Consider the following 21847-nt stretch of genomic DNA (forward strand, 5'->3'; position numbering starts at 1 on the left):
TGATTTTGAATCCGACATAGAAGAATTATTGATGTATATATTTATGTAAAAAAAATACCGCCTACGCAATGGGTGGGCGGGTGGGTGGCTGTTTATGTACATATAAATAGTGATGTATGTACATAAAACTTATTTACAAGAATCAGACTGCATGTTTTGTTCCCTTCTCGGCAGATTTAAACAGCTTCCGCCACTTTTGTGGATCACTTCCTGGGCCTTCCCCCTGCAAATAGTATATTGATTTTGCCATTTATGATCAGATTAAACCACAGAAAGGCTCCAAGAATTGAACTTTTTGTAACTAACTTAAATCTCATATCCTCTAATGGTGCACCTTCAAATGCATTTCTTGCATCTATTTTCGGATCGTGTGGAGCCAAACAGCACAGCGTGATAGAAACTGGTTGAATATTAAATCTTAAATGCATACCTGGACAGAGTTAATTTCGTAGATCTGGCCTGCTGTGAAATCTATGTCGAGCGCCTGCACGCAAGCTTCTGCAATTACTAGTCTACTAACCTCTCCAACAAGTTTATCACCTGAGATACGATGAAAAAATTGTCAAGTTAACACCAAGCAAACTCAAGCTGTCAAATTTTCTTGGATTCATTTCATTACGCTCCAGCTCTACCTTGATCTATGACTACTGCACGCCGTTCCCCAACTGTAGCCTGTAGTAGAGTATTGAGATCGTAAGATGTGTAAGGTCCATCTGTTAACCGGCCCGCCCTGGTACAAGGAAAACAGATATTTAAACCAACAGAGATGCACCAAGATGTACAAGACTAAGAATAGAAGTGTGTCCAGAACTCCGGATACCTGATTATTGTGAATGGGAGGCCAGAATTTCGAACAAAATCCTCCCCCATTTTCTTGTACTTTAGGACACCAAAAAGGTTCATGATGCTATGGCATAAGACAAATACAATATTACTGAGGCATGGGCCAATATTGTAAGTTACCAATCACAGAAGGGTGTGTGCTAGAACAGATGGAAGCATGCCACACCTCCAGGGAAGTTCGTTATACTTGGTGACTCCAATCGAAGAAACAAGAACAATTCTTTCCAATGACGAAGGCAAAGACAGCACTAGGTTTCTCACACCTTCCCAGTCTACAGAGGCAAAACATAAGTGCTTCAAATAAGGCATTATCATGAAAAGTATATGGACACGGAATAAAAAATAATGAAGGCCGATTTTAAGGAGAAATACCAAGTTCGAGGACATATTCATCTGTAACAGTGATACTAATGATACAAGTTTTGCCAAAATTGAAGTGTTTAACTATTTCCGAACCAACCAATTTTCCGCTTAGTGCCTTCTCTTACCTAGGAGTATTATCTAAGAGTACCTCCAATGTTTAAGGACTAAAGTAAAAGTTATTGTAAATCCTAATTCTACAGTTTAGTTTGGCCTATTCACATTCTAAGGAACACTGCAATTTAAATTTTATATGGTGGAAAATAGCACAATGAGCAAGAAATTGCAATCCATTAACGGAATTCTGACCGACTCTTTCAGGTGTATTATCTCCATCCCACCTCCTAGTTGGAAAGGCTGTCGTTCCAGTGCAACATATAACATGTGTGACGCCCTGTAACACAACATTTTCCAAGATTTATTACTTACGCTGAGTGCTAGAAAACAGGTCCATTTAACATTTATTCGCAAACAAAGCAAGAACGGAGATCTAAAGCAGACAGTGATCCACGAACCTCAAACATAGAGGGAACTAAATCCTCTGGATTCCTAGTATCACCTTTCCATACCTGAAAAGTTAAGAAATTTTCGTTTAGAACAAGGACACCATGAAGTTGGAAAACGATATAATTAATTTTTTGGTATGCCAAATTTGATTGAAAACAAAACAATGAACAGCTAATATTGTTATTAGTATTCATACACATTCAGCTCCACAATTAGAGCAAGATGATGATCTCTCTTATGAAAATAAAAATGATACCATGATCAAAAGCAATGAAGAAGGAAAGAATAATCATATCAATGGGATAGATGATTGATTGGAGTACATCTGCTTCATTATCAAAAGAGATGATCTGTCATAGTTTTAAAATTAAGGGATTGTAATCTTAGTTTCTACATTTATCTCACATTAAATCCTCTCAATATATGTATATAATAGAAGTTGTAAACCTCAATCAGTAGCTCGTGTTGAATATTGAAAAGCAGTACATCGTGTATTTCTTAAAATTCTTCTACTGTCAATTAGTCCATATTTCAGATAAGAAAATAAAAAACCTGTAATATTTCCTCGTCCTGTTTGCCAAATAGTGTGGTGGCCTTCTCTGGATTTCGGAGTAAAAGGCGTAACTTGATTTTCCGATTGAGAAATGATGCTACAACCAATTGTCCTATACAGGAGATATATAATCAACTTAGTGCAGAATAAAAAACGAGTTTCTAAAAATAGGCTCACAAGAATGAAATTCAAAGGACTTGTTCTGAGTCTTTTATCCCATAAATTGATAGGAGGAGCATTGTTTAAAGAGTTGTCTTCAAACTACACCTCTCCATGAAAAGTCGACTCAAAGAGACTAGTATCGATGCATAAAGGCCTCAAATAGTAATTGGTTCCAAAAGATTCTTGATGAAATGTTGCCCATCCCCCATTAAAAAGTGATTTTGGGATTTCCTCTACTCTACAAGATAGCATGGATATGTTCCTCGGAAGTACACGAGTCAAAGTCAAATTCTTTATTTTAACAAGCTAAATAGACACGCTGTTACTGTTCGTCTACGAAAAATTACATGTATACAAGGCCACCAGTAGGTTGCAGATTCACATGAGAACAAATTTTTTTCATTAATAACTTTTTTTCCCAAATATCAAAGCGTCGCCAGCCTAAAATAAATTAATGCTACTTATTACATGAGGATATGAAGCTTGCATCAATGTGCATTATTTGATCGTAAAGAATCAGCTGAAGAAGAATTGTTGTTTACAAGCATCCCTATTTATCTAATGTGTTTACAATCAATTAACTGTCATCTAACTATCTAACTAACTATTAACTTAATATATTTGATATACCCCCCTCAAGATGTACTATAAATGTTTTTAATAGACATCTTGGAAAGTAAAGTCGATAGGGTAGTAGATGGTAGTGGTTTTGTGAACATGTCTGCAAGTTGGGAGTTAGAACGAACAGGTAGTAGCTTGATAGAGCCATCTAGGACTCGTCCACGAACGAAGTGGCAATCTATTTCGATGTGCTTGGTCCTTTCATGGAAAACGGGATTAGTGGCAATATGAATTGCTGATTGATTATCGCAAAACAAGGTTGCTAGAGAAGTTGGCGATATATGGAAGTCACGCAGTAGGTGAATGAGCCATAAAATTTCACTGGTGGTGCTGGCCAAAGCTCGATACTCGGCTTCAGTAGATGATCTGGATATGGTGGCTTGCTTCTTTGCCTTCCAAGATATCAAGGAATCACCCAGGAAAACACAATAGCCTGTCGCAGACTTTCTTGTATCAGAACAAGAGGCCCAATCAGCGTCGGAGAATGCTCGCAATTGGGTGGACGATGATGCAGAGAAGAATATCCCTTGGCCAGGAGCTGATTTGAGATAACGCAAAATGTGTTGCACAGCCTGTAGATGTGTTGTACGGGGATGAGATACATACTGACTAAGTTTGTGGACGGCAAACGTAATGTCCGGACGCGATATTGTGAGGTAAAGAAGTCGTCCAATTAGACGACGATATTGTGAGATGTCCTCCAGCAGCTCACCATCAGTATTGTTTAGGCAGATGCGTGTTCCATTGGTGTTGAAACCGGTTTACTGGCGAGAAATCCGGTATCCTCCAATAGCTTCAGAGTATAGTGTTGCTGGGAGAGACAAATACCTTGTTGTGACCTTGCTATTTCTAGACCAAGAAAGTATTTAACGGAACCTAAATCTTTGAGTTTGAACTGTCCTTGAAGGAATGTTTTTAAGGATTGTATAAGATGCGGAGATGGCCCTGCAATAATAATATCGTCCACATATACAAGCAAGGCAATGAAAGAGGGTCCTGCTCCTTTTGTGAACAGCGTATGATCAGATTGGGATTGGGCAAATCCGGATTTAAGTAATGTTGGGAAAACTTGGTATACCACTGCCTAGAAGCTTGACGAAGGCCATAGATCGATTTATGAAGTTTGCACACAAGTTTCTGGGATGAATTGCTATGTGGAACTTGTGTGGTGGTATCCAAGAGGTAAATCCATAAAGACTTCCTCCGGTAGATCGCCATTGAGAAAGGCATTGTTCACGTCCAATTGACCAAGGTTCCAATTTTGACTTGCTGCTAATGCTAATAAAACTTTGACAGTGGCTAACTTGGCCACGGGTGAAAATGTTTCAAAGAAATCCACACCCTCCTGTTGAGTGAACCCCTTGGCTACAAGGCGGGCTTTGTATCTTTCCACCGAGCCATTTGATGCATATTTAATCTTGTAAACCCATCGACATCCGATGGAATGTTTCCCCGGAGGTAGTGGAACAACTGACCATGTTTTGTTAGCTTCCATAGCGTCTAGCTCATCCTGCATCGCTTCTTGCCACTGGGGAAGATTGACAGCTTGATGAAAATATTGTGGTTCAAACTGTGAAGAGACATTGAGTATCATGTGGCGATATGGATGAGACAGTGAATCATAAGAAATATAAGAGCTCAAAGGATATGATGATTTAGAGTGCAAAGGATTATTCAACTTCATTAAGTTGCAATGATAATCACGAAGATACGAGGGAGGTTGTGTATGTCTGCATGATGTTCGATGAGGTACCATTACTGGTTGATCAGGAGCACGAAGATGTGAAGAAGAATCGGTGCTTGAATCAGTTAATTGTGGAGCCTCAACTGATGTTGGGTTGGTGGTGTCTATGTTTGGTGAGTCCAATGACAATGGCAGAACCATACTTGGAAATGGATCAATGTTGACAGGCGAATTAATTGACATAAATGGGAATGTGCCTTCATGAAATATGACGTCCCGAGACACAAAAACTTCTTGGCTCTGGATGTCAAGCATTCTATAACCTTTAATACCTGGAGGATAACCCAGGAAAACGCAAGCACGAGCACGGGGTGACAGCTTGTCACGATTGGCAGCAAGAGTAGAAGCAAATGCGAGGCAGCCGAATGTGCGCAATGAAGAGTAGTCAAATGGTTTCTGGTGTAAGAGTTCATAAGGTGCCTTCTTTTGAGTTGTGGGAGATGGTATTCGATTAATCAAGAAAGTGGCTGTCAATATACATTCTCCCCAAAACTTAGCAGGCACATGCGATTGAAAGAACAGAGCTCTAGCAACATTAAGAAGATGCTGATGCTTCCTTTCTACTACTGAGTTTTGTTGTGGTGTTTGCACACACGAGAGCTGATGCATTATTCCCCTTTCAAGGAATAATTCTGTGAATGCAAGCTCTTTTGCGTTGTCAGTTCGAAAAGCTTTGATTTTCTTGAGGAATTGAGTTTCAATCATAATGCAAAACTTTGACACAAACTTATGTGCATCTGACTTGTGTTGAAGTAGAAACACCCACGTAAATCGTGTACAATCATCTACCAACGTTAAGAAATAACGTTGGTTATTTTGTGTTGAAACATGGTATGGCCCCCATATATCACAATGCACAAGATCGAAAGGAGAAGCAGACATATTATTGTGAGATACAAAAGGTAGTCTTTTTTGTTTAGCTAATGGACAAATGAAGCAAGTTTTACACTTATCAGAATTGTGTGTACTGCAGTGTAAGCGATCCTTTAGAGCATCCAAGACTATAGCAGATGGGTGTCCGAGGCGACTATGCCATGTTTCCATCGATATCTGATTGACAGAAGCCTTGTGAATGCCTGAACTTGTGTCAAGAACATAGAGCCCGTTTATTTTCTTACCCTTGCCAATCGTCTTCCTCGTCATTTCCTCCTGAATGACGAACGAGTTATGATAAAAACTGATCATTGACTTGGCAGTAGTAAGAAGAGAACTGACAGATAATAGATTAAACTTGAAGCTCGGTATAAACAAAACATCCTCAAGAATTAAGGAATCACCAATTCTAATGTCGCCATAGAACTTAACTTCGATCGTTGTGTGATTAGGCAAAGTAACTGTGGACCCAATAACTGGTTGAAGCGATGTAAACAAACGTGCATTGGAACAAATGTGTCTTGATGCACCAGAATCAACAACCCAATACGAAGGAGAAGACAAATCAGTCGAAGTATATGTAGATAAACACATACTTGTGGTGTGAGCATTATTTGATCCAGTCTCATGCCCAGTGTGTTTGTCAATAGAAGAAAGATGTTTATCAAACATTATCTTTAACTAGTTCAATTGATCGGTATTAAAATTGTGGAATAGATTCTGAGATGACTCAACATTGACATTATTATTACCCGATGAATCATGTGATCCAGAAATCTGATTTGCAATGACCATATTTGGTCTAGTGATGTTGTTTCCACGAGACTTAAACTCTGGGGGATACCCATGAATCTTATAACATGTCTCTACTGTATGCCCATGGACATTGCATTTAGTGCAAAAAGGTCGTTCTCGGGGAAATCTTGTTGGCCCTCGCACATGAGCTTGTTTTTGTGACTGATCAGTCCTCAATGCACATGCCATGTTGCCTGGTGTAAATGCCATGTTTCCTGGAGAGTTATGTGCTGGAAGTTGGGACCCAATTGCTCTTTGACGTTCTTCTTGAACTACCAACGAGAAAACACGATTGATAGGGGGCAGTGGGTCAAGTAACAGAACTTGACTTCGAATTTGGGCAAAAGAATCATTGAGACCCATAAGAAAGGTCATGACATAATCCATCTGAAAGTGTGCGTCCATCTTCTTAACCCCCTCACAAGTGCATCGACCACAGCCACACATTGAACGGAAATTATTCAATTCTTCCCAAAGAGCTTTAAGTTTCGTAAAATATACGCTCACAGATTGCTGTTCTTGACGCAAGTTGATTAGATCACGTCGCAATTGGAATATTCTGGGCCCGTTGCTTTGTTGAAATCATTATTTGAGATCTTCCCAGATGTTAGCCGCAGACTCAGAGAACAAAACGCTTGCGGAAATGTCTTTGGATACAAAATTCAAGATCCAAGAAATTACTATGTTATTGTTTCGAGTCCAAAAATTCAGAAGATTTGAATCTGCCTCCGACGGTTTGATGATCGTTCCGTCAACAAAACCGAACTTGTTCTTGACAGAAAGCGCAATTTTCATGGCTCTGCTCCAGGATGAATAGTTGTCTCCCGTAAGTGACTGTGATACCAAGGTGAGACCTGGATTATCTGAGTGATGCAAGAAATATGGGCTCAGGGGATCGTCAATGGCAGACTGACCAATTGAGCGAGAAGCCTCGGATGAATTTCCAGGAGCCATGGATCCTTCAATTCAAAATTACCAGGCGAAAAAGAAGAAAGAAAATCGAGACAAAAGTACCAGAAATCAATGCGCCAATCTCAATCGATGAATTTGTGCGGAAGTTCATGCTCTGATACCATATTACATGAGGATATGAAGCTTGCATCAATGTGCATTATTTGATTGTAAAGAATCAGCTGAAGAAGAATTGTTGTTTACAAGCATCCCTATTTATCTAATGTGTTTACAATCAATTAACTGTAATCTAACTATCTAACTAACTATTAACTTAATATATTTGATACTACTCATCAAAAGTATCGAGTCGGTTTCTGCATATAAACATATGTATGCACATATGCGGCTGGGTGTGTGCGTGTACATGTGAAAAATACAGAGTGGAAATAAGGAAAATACCAACGCCACCGGTGCCACCAATCACAAGAACCAGCTTAGACCTCGAGGGCTGTAAAGGGGCATCTTCAAAATCCTGAATCGAGTCTATCGTCAAAGTTTCCCCAACTTTTTCACTTGCAGCATTTGAGCACCACAGATACGATGATTCCACTTTTCTTGTTCTGTAATAACAATGGAAAGAATGAGAATTCAGGGGCAGAAAAGGGAATAAAGGGACTGGATGGGGGTATTTGGGTAGTGGCACTCTAGATATCGGAAGATCAGTGGCGGGAGCTAGTGAAAATTTGGACGCCATGTGCGAGAGAGAGTAAGCTCAATGAACACCAGACGTGGTGCGTGCAGTGTGTTGAAGGCGGTGGGAGAAATGTGTGTGGTGGTGATTTATTTTTCAAAATAATAATAATAACAATACCAAATTGATCAACAAATTTTTTTTTAAAAAAAATAATCTTCTTAATACAACTTGTATTACATGCTATTTTATTTATTTATTGACCTTTTGGAAATAAATTTAAGGGTAAAATTCTTAAAAATTCTCAATATCAAACATCAATCTCTAAACAAAATTCTTTGTTTGAGCTTTCTAGTTTATTATTATATTCATTTGTATTGTTCTTATAGCCTCTTTCATTATCATATAATTCATTTCTCTTTGTTTGCAGTGCATTCATTTTTTTTTTTGTATTCCCATTAATAACCGTAAACCATTTTTTTCCATTCAAGTAATTAAGGAGTAGACGATCAAACAATATCATGACTCTTTCAGTGACGAAGTGTAAATTTTGAAAAGTCGGCCAAAACCATAAAGAAGAGGAGCAACCAGCTATATATATAAAAACAAAAGTTGAGGTTTTCGTGTTGTCCATGTTCTTCATTTCTTTTTTTCAAAATTTTGGCTCGTTGCTTTCGAACAATTTCGCGCATTTTAGGATCACCTATCGTGCTTAAAACCATGTACAAAACTTTATTCTCCTCTTGAAGGGTTGCTAATGCTATTTGTTGTTGTCTAATTTCAATTTTTTTTTTGTTTATTTGCTAATTTGAGCTGCTCATTTTGCAATGCTAGGAGTTTCATCTCATAACTTTGTTGAAGTTCAGTGGATCCTTTTTGTAATACATTTATAAGATCGCGATGCCTTTCATTCATTGTAGATATCAATTCCAACACATTGTCGTCCCTTTTTTTCTTTAGTTTAGATTTTTTAACACCAAAAGGTCGCTAGGATGAAGTGTCGCCTGCATTTTAATCACTACTTAAATTAATTGAAAATGGAGGTAATCCAGGAGAACCTGATATTAGAGTATTTGGTGTCTGGCTACCTGACTGTGACGAGTCAAAACTTGTGACATGCATTCTTGCTGGTGCGCTCATTGGATTGATGTAACTCGAGAATTTCTCCATATCTTTCATAATATACCACACATGATCATATTTGAAGCCTTTACTAAAATCAGCATCTTGCATGAACAAATCTTTTGCTCGATTTAACTGTACGAAAATATCCAACTATTATCTTATAAGAAATTAAACTTGTAATTTAATAAATAGTTGAATAAGAAATACTTACAATATCCTCTTCTGATGCGCCACTTGGGCGGAGAGTTTCAATTTGACGAATGCATCCCCTTAGTTTTCCAACTTCACGGAGTATATTTCTCATGCGACACTGCAATGATCTTTTGTTACGTACTTGTAGATTGTTTGGTTTGCTGATGTTGTAAGCTTCTTCGATACGAGTCCAAAACTGATCTTTGGATTAATTGATACCTATTATAGGATTTTGGGATATATCAAGATACACATGACATAAAACTTTGTCTTGTTCGACATTGTAAGAAGCAGTTCTAGAATTTGAAGCCATTGAATTGCTTGGAATAAAGATTTGATTGGAATGAAAATTAAAGCTGTGATGATCTCATGAATCAGATATATTTTACTTATAGGAGAAAGAAGATAAGATTGTAATCTCATCCAACGGGCAAGATCAGATGCAATCTCATCCAACGGTCATAATACTGATAAGGTTGTAGATAGCACAATCCAATCCAACGGCCAGATAAGGCAATCTCATCCAACGGTCAAGATGATGATAAGATTGTAATCTCATCCAACAGGCAAGATTAGATGTAATCTCATCCAACGGTCATAATACTGATGAGGTTGTAGATAACACAATCTAATTCAACGGACAGATTGTAGATAAGGCAATCTCATCCAACGGTCATATTTTTTGATAAATTATTATATAATGCGACGAAATATCCTAGATTCTCACACCACATTCTACGCTCTCACAAACTTGAAAATGAATTCTCATTTCCAATTTCACGCATCATCCTCTAGTTCATCTTCATTGTCTGATAATGAAGATGAAACACCTATTAATTGGATGGATGATTTTGAGAATTTGGATAATACACGAAAGGCAATATTGAATATTGTAGCACAAGATCAACAGTTGGTTGCTACCTACATTATCCACCAAGAGCAAGAAGTCACACACGGAGGTTCAATACCAGGTCATATAGTAATTCACCGTGATCGGGAAATTGCCGACCGTAATCTGTTCAATGATTACTTTGCCGATAACCCAAGATATAACGAAGCATTGTTCCGATGGAGATTTCGAATGTCTCGAAATCTTTTTCTTCGTATAGTTGATGAAGTAAAGAATCATGATATTTACTTCACACAAAGAAGTGATAGTGTGGGGCGTCTCGGGCTATCGACTATTCAAAAAACAACTGCTGTTTTGCGAATTTTAGCTTATGCATTACCCGCGGATGCTATGGATGAATATATCAAAATTGGAGAGTCCACTGCAATTCAATAAATGCAACGCTTTTGTCGAGCCGTGGTGGAAGTTTTTGCTGAGCGATACTTGAGATCTCTTACTGCCAATGATGTTGCCAGGTTACTTTATATTGGTAAACAACACGGATTCCCTGGAATGTTGGGAAGTCTTGATTGCTTGCATTGGAAGTGAAAAAATTGTCCAACGGCTTGGGCGGGTCAATATGCAGGTCGTAGTGGTTCTCCAACAATAATTTTAGAAGCAGTAGCTGACTACGACATTTGGATATGGCATGCATATTTTGGTATGCCCGGATCCAATAATGACATAAATGTTTTGGGATCGTCCAATCTATTTTCCAACATCGCACAAGGTATTGCCCCTCGAGCTCATTATACAATTGGAGGAAAAGAATATGATAGAGGATATTACTTGGCTGATGATATTTCTCCAAAATGGTCAACTATTGTACAATCTATCCACGATCCACACGGTCCAAAAAAGAAATATTTTGCAATGAAACAAGAGTCCTGTAGAAAAGACGTGGAGCGTGCATTTGGTGTTCTCCAATCTCGATTTGCGATTGTGGCATCTCCAGCACGTGCTTGGAAGAAACATCATTTACATGATATAATGACAACATATATTATAATGCACAATATGATTATCAAAGATGAACGTGACCTTAGCGCACCCATTGAAGATATGAGAGAAGCACCAACTCCGGATGTAGAAATGGTTGTCGATGAGAATATCAGATTTCAAGAACTTTTCGCTCGATATAAAAAGATAAAAGACAAAGATGCTCATTATGCACTACGAAATGCTTTAATTGATCATTTGTGGGAGTAATATAGTTATTCAGATGTTTGAATTTGGATTCATATTAAGTTCTAAAAATAAATTATCTGTTTTAAAATTATGTCAATTTTAATAATGAAGCATTTGTATTAATTCGTATTATAAATATTAGAGTTAATATATATAAGAATCAAATAAATAAATTTAACTATTAATAATAGTAAAATTATAATTATAATACTAATATTAACATTAATTATAATTATATTGTTAAATTTATAAATAAATAGTAAACAAAAAGAATATTCTAGGAATATACTTTTTAGTGTAAGATTTGAAGTAAATGGGTTGGAGATGAATAGATTTATGGGTTGGAGATGACCTAAAGAAAACATATATATGGTATGAATAAGTAATCACCATATATCCTGCAGGTACAATCCGGATAAATTACATCACCTCACATGAAGATAATTGAGTAATAAGATGGATACCAAGTACTACTCAGTGTCCAGAAATTTGGATTTATAATAAGAAAATTTATGGTTCGAATATCTGAATACAATTTGGATGAAATCTGACACTTTCAATGAGTAAATTGACTAGTAAAATTTGAGAATATTAACCACACCATCACTACTTGGAGAAATTATGATATTTGGCCACAAGTATATATCTGCATACCATTTGAGTTAAATCGAGCACTTTTAACGAGTAAGTTTGTAAGCATTATGATATGTGTATATCAACCACATAACATTCAGAATTTTGGCAACAATGAAAGCAATTTATGGTATGAATTGGCACATACACTTGCTTACAATTTGGTTAAAATTGAGCACCTTCAATGAATAAATTGAGTATTAAGATATAGGGATACTAATTTATACCATAGTAGATATTTAGCATCCAGATATTGGTAATCAAAATACTAAGTTGTTCTCTCAAACATTTATCATATATCCACATCAAGGTACGTAGAGTACTATATATGGGAGCTTTTTCGTACCAACTGAGTACGATATGACCCGAACTGAGTACTAATGAGTGGGATGAGTATTCATTTGTGTGAACCTAGATTGATACCTCTTTTATCGATGTACAAATTTTTACAACCCGAATATAATTTTTGAGCTATTTCTATTATCGATCTGCAAGAATTACGAACAATCTCAATTAAAAGTAGATATATGCAGAAGTATGAAAAGTCACGAATTGATGGTATCGACATTGTAAAATAGTCTATAATGAAATTTTAAAAATGATTTGGAAATTGAGATTTAAATACAATAACATCTTATCTAACTTAATATGTGCGTTTAACATATATACTGGTTTCCATTAATACATATTGCTATAAGTTTGAAACTTCCTAAGTTTTACTCTTAAACATGTCCCATCTATCTACATCAAACTACGTACGTACATATATAACTGTAACTAGGTATATTTTTCTATCAGTTGAGGACAATGTGGCTCGAATTGTTACTAGTGACATGCATTCATTGTGTGAACTAGATTGAATCTCTCTAAATTGAGGAACAAAATGTTATAATTCAAGTGCATGTTAAACTATTATGGTATTGATATGCTTAAATTATGTTATATCCCAATTAAAGTACATATATGGGGAAGTTAGGAAACCCATGAACAATTTGCATCGACATTTTAAATATTTTATAATGTCATTTAGGTTGGTCATTTCAAAATAATTTGAAAATTGAGATTCAAATACAATAATATAGATGTTGGTGATCCAAACTCAATTGCCTACCACACCTACGGTAAAAGTTAACTAGCATGCAATAACTTACTTAATTAAACATAATCAAAACCTTTAAAAATGAAAAACGATAATATAATCCATCATAATCATAATATCTCCGCTATGCTAGGAATATCAGTATGATACCAAAAAATCGAATAGTTTTCTGAAACAAAACCCAACAACTGTAAACCTCCTATGGGACGCTGATCTCCACTCCAAGCTAGCCACTGCCTTGGTCTTCTGACCCATCCAAGTCTAAACCTGCCCCCTGGATTAGGTTATCCAAGATGAGATCAAGGACGTGAAAGAAAAATCGCCCACTGCATACATTATGAGTATACAAACTGATATGTGTATGCATGAACCATGAACTGGGTATCAAGGATCAAGCTGATATCTCTTGCTTAGACTAAGTCACCTAGTGTGTAGCACGATGGTCCGTCGAGACAGTTGGTGGCTCGTAAACTCTAACTAGACATTGACCTGCAATGTCCTGGATAATCGTAGCACACTGGTCCGTCAAAAACAGTGGACGGCTCATGGTACCCGACGTATAAGAAACAGGGTTGAACAACCCCACTAGATCACGACTATCTCAAAAGATACAGGCTCAACATGATATGCACATGCCTCCATATTAACATCATGACAGATAAAATATGCGTCATAATTATATGACAAGTAAAATGCAATATATAAAAATCTTAGACTAGATGTCTAGCATGCCGACTGTAGACTTGAGCTTTTTTTTTTATTCTAATATTATTTTATATTTTATTAATTATGTCATTTCTTTTATATGTATACTAATGCAAGCTGCATAGATAAAAAAATTTAATATGCTATAGTACAATGAGGTCGTACATATTATGGATATCATGAGACATATATCAAAGTTAACTACGTATTCTAAACATGTTCCTAGTCTGCCGCCTAAAAAAAGGATAAAGTTTGCTCGAGCTAGATACTAACATCTATGATGTTGTGTACCGCATGCCATTGGTAGGTACAAAAAGATATTCGATCATACAAAATGAGTGGTCACATAACGGGTTCACTGAACAACCCTCCCTCAGATTTTCTAACTGGTTATCATTTATCGAGTGGATAAATTCGTAGGCATGGTTGTATACCATTAGACCATAAGATCCGAGACATACTGAGGCTCTACGTGCTAGTGCTATACTTTGACTCGTTTATGTAATATGATAATTTAATATTGCAATAAGTTTCTGGCCAGAGTATGAGATATGGTTTACGGTAAAGTGGTTCTCTAGCTGCATAGGCCTTGCCACTTGATCACTCAAAGACATGACACATCATTATCGAATTCATATACAACCCTCGATTTACAAATTGTTGCAAATTCGATCAAAAGATATGAGATGAATGTAATTTATTGTACGCTAACAATAATCTACTGGTTTTTGCCTATTATTGATCCCTAGGAAATCATGATGTGATGCTACTAGACATTCTTAATATGATTCAATGAGTGTAAACAGAAACGAGTTATGACATTCTTATGATCAATGGTTTGATACATAAAATGAGGCTAATTAGGTTAATCTTGTATATATAAGGGAGACATGTTGTCTCGAATCACATGAGTTGTGAATCTACGACTGTTGTATCCATAAATCATTGAGGGTCATACAAGTATTGGTTTCTATATTCCTGTTGAGATAGTCAAATTCAAGGAATTGAATTTGATAATAAAAGTTTGATGGGATCAAAAGTTTGTATTATAAAATAATTTATAAATATATTCCATATTTTGAAGTTTTGATATTTAACACGATTGGTGAAATAATGAGGATAGTACAACTGCCTGAATTTTGTAAAGGTATTCCGAAATTGGCAACTGTCATAATTTGAATCGTGTATAGTTGACTTTGTTTGACTAGTTGAATTTGATCAAGTTGACATTAACTAGTTAATTTGATTAATTTGACTTTGACTGGATCGACTTTTATCAGTTGGTTTTGACTCAGTGGTTTTCAAAAATATTGACTTTTCATTATCATAACGAGTTGTTTACACTCGTCACATCGATAATATCTAATCATCGATCGGAAACATGATTAAACTAAGATCTTGAATTGTTTGATTAATAGACTTAGAGTATTCTAATAAAACACTAACTAGTAGGAGTCCAAGTTAGGAAAATCACCTAGTAAGAGTTTTGATCGATTGATTGGAAGTATCATAATGAAACACTAACAAGTAGGAATTTTGACTTGGATTATCCTAATCAAACACTAACTAGTTGAAATTCTAATTGGGCAAATAACCTAATAAGAATCATAGTAGGATTCTAAGATCCATCTAGCTTTAAGTCTAGAATCTATAGTTAAAAACACAAGTTGCTAGATAATGAAGAACTCTCTCTCTTTCTCTATATCAAAACTGTAAGGTCTAGGAAATTCGAATTACGTAACCTGACTGTAATTATTTTATTGAATGATTATTTCATGGATATGTGGTTTGGTTCATCGTTTATTTAAAGTTTCATGCATTAGGGCTTTAAGTTGTATTTCGCGCTCGAACGAGGAACGGAGACCGGGGATATTTAAGAAAAATAATTAAAAATTAATTATTTAATATATGGTGTAATTAAGTGTGATTTTCGAAAATGGGCCTTGGTTGGGTATTTTTACCCGTCGGCTCATATTTTTTACCGATACGCAAAATTTAGCAAGTCGATGGACTTTTTGAGGGATCGGGCGATATTTTCAAAAACGTACCTAAACGAAATATTTTTCGGGAGTGTTATTAGGTTTGGTGGGTTTATTTTATTGCTTAATGGGCCTAAAACCCTTTTTAATTCCTATAATTATTATTATTGGCCTATTAATGTATAATTATATTAACTTAAACACTCCATTATCTAAACCTAAACCTACCACTGCCTCACGGCTGCCCCTCTCCATAGCAGCAGCAGCTTTTTGAAATATTCATCAGCTTCTCCTTCGATTTTCTCCTTGGTTTTTCAAAGAAGCTCCTTCCCCACCTCTCCGGTGCAAGTTCTACGCGCATATCTCTAGGTTTTCGAGCGTATAAACGCATAGGCACGCCCTAAAACATTTTTTTCCTCATCATGCATCATATTTTATGATGATCTGCGTGCTTTTTCATGAGGAATGCCTAGTTACATTATGTTGTTTCGTTTTTTTGCAAAGGTGTTGTCATGAAAATGCATATTTTCTTCATGCAACTCACATTTTTTGTTATTCTTATGAAAGGGATGCCGATTTGTGTTGCTAGGGGGCTGATTATGTCAAGGTTTAAGGTGTCAATGTGTTGGAGACGTGAGGTAGCCACCGTTGTGGTGAGGGCCGATCGTATCCTTCGGTGGAATGGCTCGGTTGTGGTTAGAATAGAGGAAAGGAGTGAGCCGGCGGTGCAAGGGCCGTTCCAAGCCTAGGACCAGACCCTGGTGGGCCTGAGTTGTGGCCTAGGATGGCTCAAACGTTGCTGGTCGTGGTCATGGCGCCGATCGAGGGAGTTAAGTTGAGGGGTGTCTCGGTTGGGCTTGTTTCGATGGCTCTCGGGTGGTCATGCTTAACAGCATACATGGGGATGAGGGCTAGGGTTAGGTCCATCTAGGTGGGTCCAGAGGTGGGCTAGGAAGGGTTGGCTCGGGTATGGTCCTCGTCGGTTTGGGATAGGGTCAAGATTTGCGAGGATAGGTGCTCTAGGGTTTTCGGCGCTTGGGTGCAGAAAATCCATCAACTTTCAAGGGCTGTTAGAAGGTCTTAAGCGGTCTTGTCCAGGTGGTTTAGGGGCTGGCAGGGTATGGTTAAGGCATGGTTTAAGTTTGGAAAGAATTGGACGAGTTTCAGGTTGATTCGGATTAAAACCGAGACTCCAGTCTAAGGTTTAAAACGGATCAAAAAAGTTTTGAAACGGGCTCGAGGCCACGTCTAGAAAATGATCATAAATTTATTGTGATATGTTTTAAGGAGTTTGGTTGGCTTCATGTAAAAATTTTGAGGTCCAGGGGTAAAATGGTCAATTAGGGTTTCAAGGGACAAAATGGTCATTTTGCACGCGGGCCGAGTAAGCAATCCTGGCAGCGCCCTGATCACGAAGTTACACATTTTTTTATGCATATTATATCATGAACATGAACTTTTATGGAAAAATGAAAAATACGTGCATGCTTCATTTTAAGAAAAATTTACGTATATGCATGATTTTCATAAATGATAAATATGATGACATGTTTTGAAGGAAGGGAGTTGGTTGTGACTAATACAAATACGATAATACGATGACATGTAAGGACAAGGCTCAGTGGATGGGTAATACTGTCGCTGATGTCGACCGTAATTATACGTAGATGGATCCATCGAATAATACAATGATACGAAAGTCACAACTAATAAACGGAATTCAAATAAAGAAAATGAATACGTATATGCTGATATGTTGATACATGTTTTCGGAACGTTATGCTTTGATACGATATGTTTAAGTTCATGATTTTAAGATCATGAAATGTGTGTTGATTACAATGTTTTTCACTATTTCATGTTATGTATATGTACTTGTTATAACGCTACAGGTGTGTTGATTCTTTCGACTCACTAGGTGTGAATGATGCAGATGAGCATATTGATGAGTAGACTGGAGGCACAGAAGACTGAGTAGGCGGGGCTGGATGTGCGTACGCTAACCCGAGGACCATATTTTCCGCACATTATGTTTATGAGTTAGGAGAAATCATTGATATTTTCACACTCTTTCATTTTTATATGTTGATGGTTGTCAGGGTTTTTGCATGTTTTACTTTTGAATCACTTTGCTCGACAATCTAGGGTTTGACATTTTGTCACATTTTTAACTGTAGTGTTTTTACTGATAGTTGAATACTTTTATTTTAAAATGTGTAAATTTCAGCTGTTATCGCATACATGCATGCATAAAAAAATGTGTATTTCGAGATTTAGCTTACAAAAAAAAATTCCTAGTAGTTTTTTTAACAGTAGATGTTTCAGTTGATATCAAAGCAATGATATTGTATAGGGTTGTGCCACCGCCAGCTTCAGCAGCTCAGTCTTCAAGCCTCAAGTCTGTAAGTTTAAATATTTTCAATGCTATCACCTGCATGTTTACGTTTACAGTAATTTACTAAATATGTTTAACTGTTTACATGATTTAAGGATTAAACATTAGGTGTGAATGATGCAGGTGAGCATATTGATGAGGAGACTGGAGGCGTCGAAGACTGAGTATGTAGGGCTGGTTGTGCGCACACTAACCCAAGGACCATATTTTTCGCACATTTTGATTATGAGTTAGGAGAGATCATTGATATTTTCATACTCTTTCATTTTTATGTGTTAATGGTTGTCATGATTTTTACATGTTTTACTTTTAAATCACTTTGCTCGACAGTCTAGGGTTTGACGTTTTGTCACACTTTTAACTGCGGTGTTTTTACTGATAGTTGAATATTTGTATATTAAAATGTTCTAAATTTCAGCTCTTATCGCATGCATGCATAAAAAAATGTATATTTCGAGATTTAGGTTAAAAAAAAATCCTAATAGTTTTTTTTAGCAGTAGATGTTTCAGTTGGTATTAGAGCAAGGGTCATGTATAGGGTTGTGCCACCGCCAGCTTCAGCAGCTCAGTCTTCAAGCCTCAAGTCTGTAAGTTTAAATGTTTTCAATGCTATCACCTGCATGTTTACGTTTAAAGCAATTTACTGAATACGTTTAGTTGTTTACATGATTTAAGGATTAAATGTTTTGAAAACTAGATTAAATTTCTTAAGTTTCAACACGAACATATTTGATGGTATGTTTTGTCGCATGGAGGATATATATTTCAGGTGTAGCCACGTATGCATTGCTAGATTCCGAAGCTACACATTCATTATATCCGAGTCATTTGTCAAGCGACTAGGAATCATACAAGAGGCTACGGATTTGGGTTTCAGAGTTTCGATTCCGTCCACAGATCAGATGTTTACCTCGCAGTTAGTGAAGATATTGGAGTTTCGGTTACAGAAAAATATGGAAGAGGCAGATTTGATTGTGCTACCGTTGCCGGAGTTCGATATTATTTTGGGTATGGACTGGCTTTCTTCGAACGGAGCCGCTATAGATTTTCAATGGAGGTCAGTATCTATCCGATCGCCCAGCGGTCAGCCATTTATTTTTGAGACAGCCAGACACCAGCAGATGCCGCACATCATTTCTTGTATATGTGCGAGGAAGCTCATGAGGAGAGGCTTCCAGGCATTTTTGGCGAGTTTTGTGACAGTGATCGAGCCAGTCAGTCAGAGGCTAGAGGATGTCGAGGTAGTCAGGAATTTCCCAGCGTTTCTCGAACGATGTTTCAGGCATTCCACCAGATAGAGAGGTGGACTTTTCTGAGCTGATGACAGGTACAGTGCCGATCTCTAAGCACCCTATCGTCTAGCACCTGCAGAGATGAAATATTTGAAGGATCAGATACATGATTTGCTAGATAAGTTTCATTCGCTTGAGCTTTTCTCCATGGGATGCATCGTTACTGTTTGTTAAAAAGAAGGACTGCAGCATGCGGCTTTGCATTGATTACCGGGAGCTGAACTGGGTCACAGTTAAGAATAAATATCCACTGCCCATAATCGAGGATCTATTTGATTAACTTCAGGGAGCATCAGTATTTAGGATACCACCAGCTGAAGGTGAGAGAGTCCGACGTTCATAGACGACTTTCAGAACGTCTTACATCGATGACAAAAAATGAAAACCTGCAATTTACATGATAAATTGTTATAAACCTGCAATTTTAAAAAAATGAAAAACCTGCAATTTACATGATACCTCTTACATCGAAGTACAAATTTTTACAACCCGAATATATTATTTGAGCTATTTCTATTATCGATCTGTATGAATTACGAACAATCTCAGTTAAAAGTATATATAAGCAGAAGTATGAAAAGTCACGAATTGATGGTATCGACATTGTGAAATAGTCTATAATGAAAATTTAAAAATGATTTGGAAATTGAGATTTAAATACAATAATATCTTATCTAAATTAATATGTGCGTTTAACATATATACTGGTTTCCATTAATACATATTGTTATAAGTTTGAAACTTCCTAGGTTTTACTCTTAAACATGTCCCATCTATCTACATCAAACTACGTACATATATAACTGTAACTAGGTATATTTTTCTATCAGTTGAGGACAATGTGGCTCGAATTGTTACAAGTGACATGCATTCATTGTGTGAACTAGATTGAATCTCTCTAAATTGAGGAACAAAATGTTATAATTCAAGTGCATGTTAAACTATTATGGTATTAATATGCTTAAATTATGTTATATCCCAATTAAAGTACATATATGGGGAAGTTAGGAAACCCATGAACAATTTGCATCGACATTGTAAGTATTTTATAATGTCATTTAGGTTGGTCATTTCAAAATAATTTGAAAATTGAGATTCAAATACAATAATATAGATGTTGGTGATCCAAACTCAATTGCCTACCACACCTACAATAAAAGTTAACTAGCATGCAATAACTTACTTAATTAAACATAATCAAAACCTTTAAAAATGAAAAACGATAATATAATCCATCATAACCATAATATCTCCGCTATGCCAGGAATATCAGTATGATATCAAAAAATCGAATAGTTTTCTGAAACAAAACCCAACAACAGTAAACCTCCTAAGGGATGCTGATCTCCACTCCAAGCTAGCCACTGCCTTGGTCTTATGACTCATCCAAGTCTAAACCTGTCCCGTGGATTAGATTATCCAAGATGAGATCAAAGACGTGATCGAAAAATCGCCCACTGCATACAATATGAGTATACAAACTGATATGTGTATGCATGAACCATGAACTGGGTATAGGATCAAGCTGATATCTCTTAATTAGACAAAGACACCTAGTGTGTAGCACGTTGGTCCATCGAGACAGTTCGTGGCTCGCAAACTCTAACTAGACGTTGACCTGCAATGTGTTGGATAATTGTAGCACACTAGTCTGTCAAAAACAGTGGATGGCTCATGGTACCCGACGTATAAGAAACAGGGTTGAACAACCCAACTAGATCACGACTATCTCAAAAGATACAGGCTCAACATGATATGCACATGCCTCCACATAAACATCATGACAGATAAAACATGCATCATAATTATAGGACAAGTAAAATGCAATACATAGAAATGTTAGACTAGATGTCTAGCATGCCAACTGTAGACTTAAGCTTTACTGACTCTTATGTCACAAACAGCCTTTATTCTAATATTATTTTATGTTTTATTAATTATGTCATTTTTTTTTATATGTATACTCATGCAAGCTGCATAGATAAATTTTTTAATATACTATAGTACAATGAGGTCGTACATATGATGGATATCATGAAACATATATCAAAGTTAACTACATATTCTAAATATGTTCCTAGTCGAGTCTACCGCCTAAAAGAAGGATAAAGTTTGCTCGAGCTAGATACTAGCATTTGTGATGTTGTGTACCACATTTCATTGGTAGGTAAAAAGAGATGTTCGATCATAGAAAATGAGTGGTCAAATAACGGGTTCACTGAACAACCCTCCCTAGGATTTTCTAACTGGTTATCATTTATCGAGTGGATAAATTCGTAGATATGGTTGTACACCATTAGTCCATAA

General features: G+C 36.7%; 1 protein-coding gene and 1 pseudogene across 1 annotated transcript; one reads left to right on the forward strand and one right to left on the reverse strand.

The window, feature by feature from the left end:
* Nucleotides 1-28: 28 nt before the first annotated feature.
* Nucleotides 29-8177, reverse strand: LOC142531918 (uncharacterized protein At2g34460, chloroplastic). The gene is made up of 9 exons (XM_075638188.1): nt 7812-8177; nt 2263-2375; nt 1719-1772; nt 1513-1597; nt 1010-1115; nt 821-907; nt 633-730; nt 431-540; nt 29-223 (listed from the first exon to the last, which is right to left on the reverse strand). The coding sequence occupies exons 1-9, from the start codon at nt 8104-8106 to the stop codon at nt 143-145; spliced, it is 1029 nt and encodes a 342-aa protein (XP_075494303.1). The 5' UTR covers nt 8107-8177; the 3' UTR covers nt 29-142.
* A 1729-nt stretch (nt 8178-9906) lies between these two features.
* Nucleotides 9907-11458, forward strand: LOC142530441 (uncharacterized; annotated as a pseudogene).
* The last annotated feature ends 10389 nt before the right edge of the window (nt 11459-21847 follow it).

Source organism: Primulina tabacum, chromosome 17, assembly GCF_025594145.1.
Source record: "Primulina tabacum isolate GXHZ01 chromosome 17, ASM2559414v2, whole genome shotgun sequence".
NCBI lineage: Eukaryota > Viridiplantae > Streptophyta > Magnoliopsida > Lamiales > Gesneriaceae > Primulina > Primulina tabacum.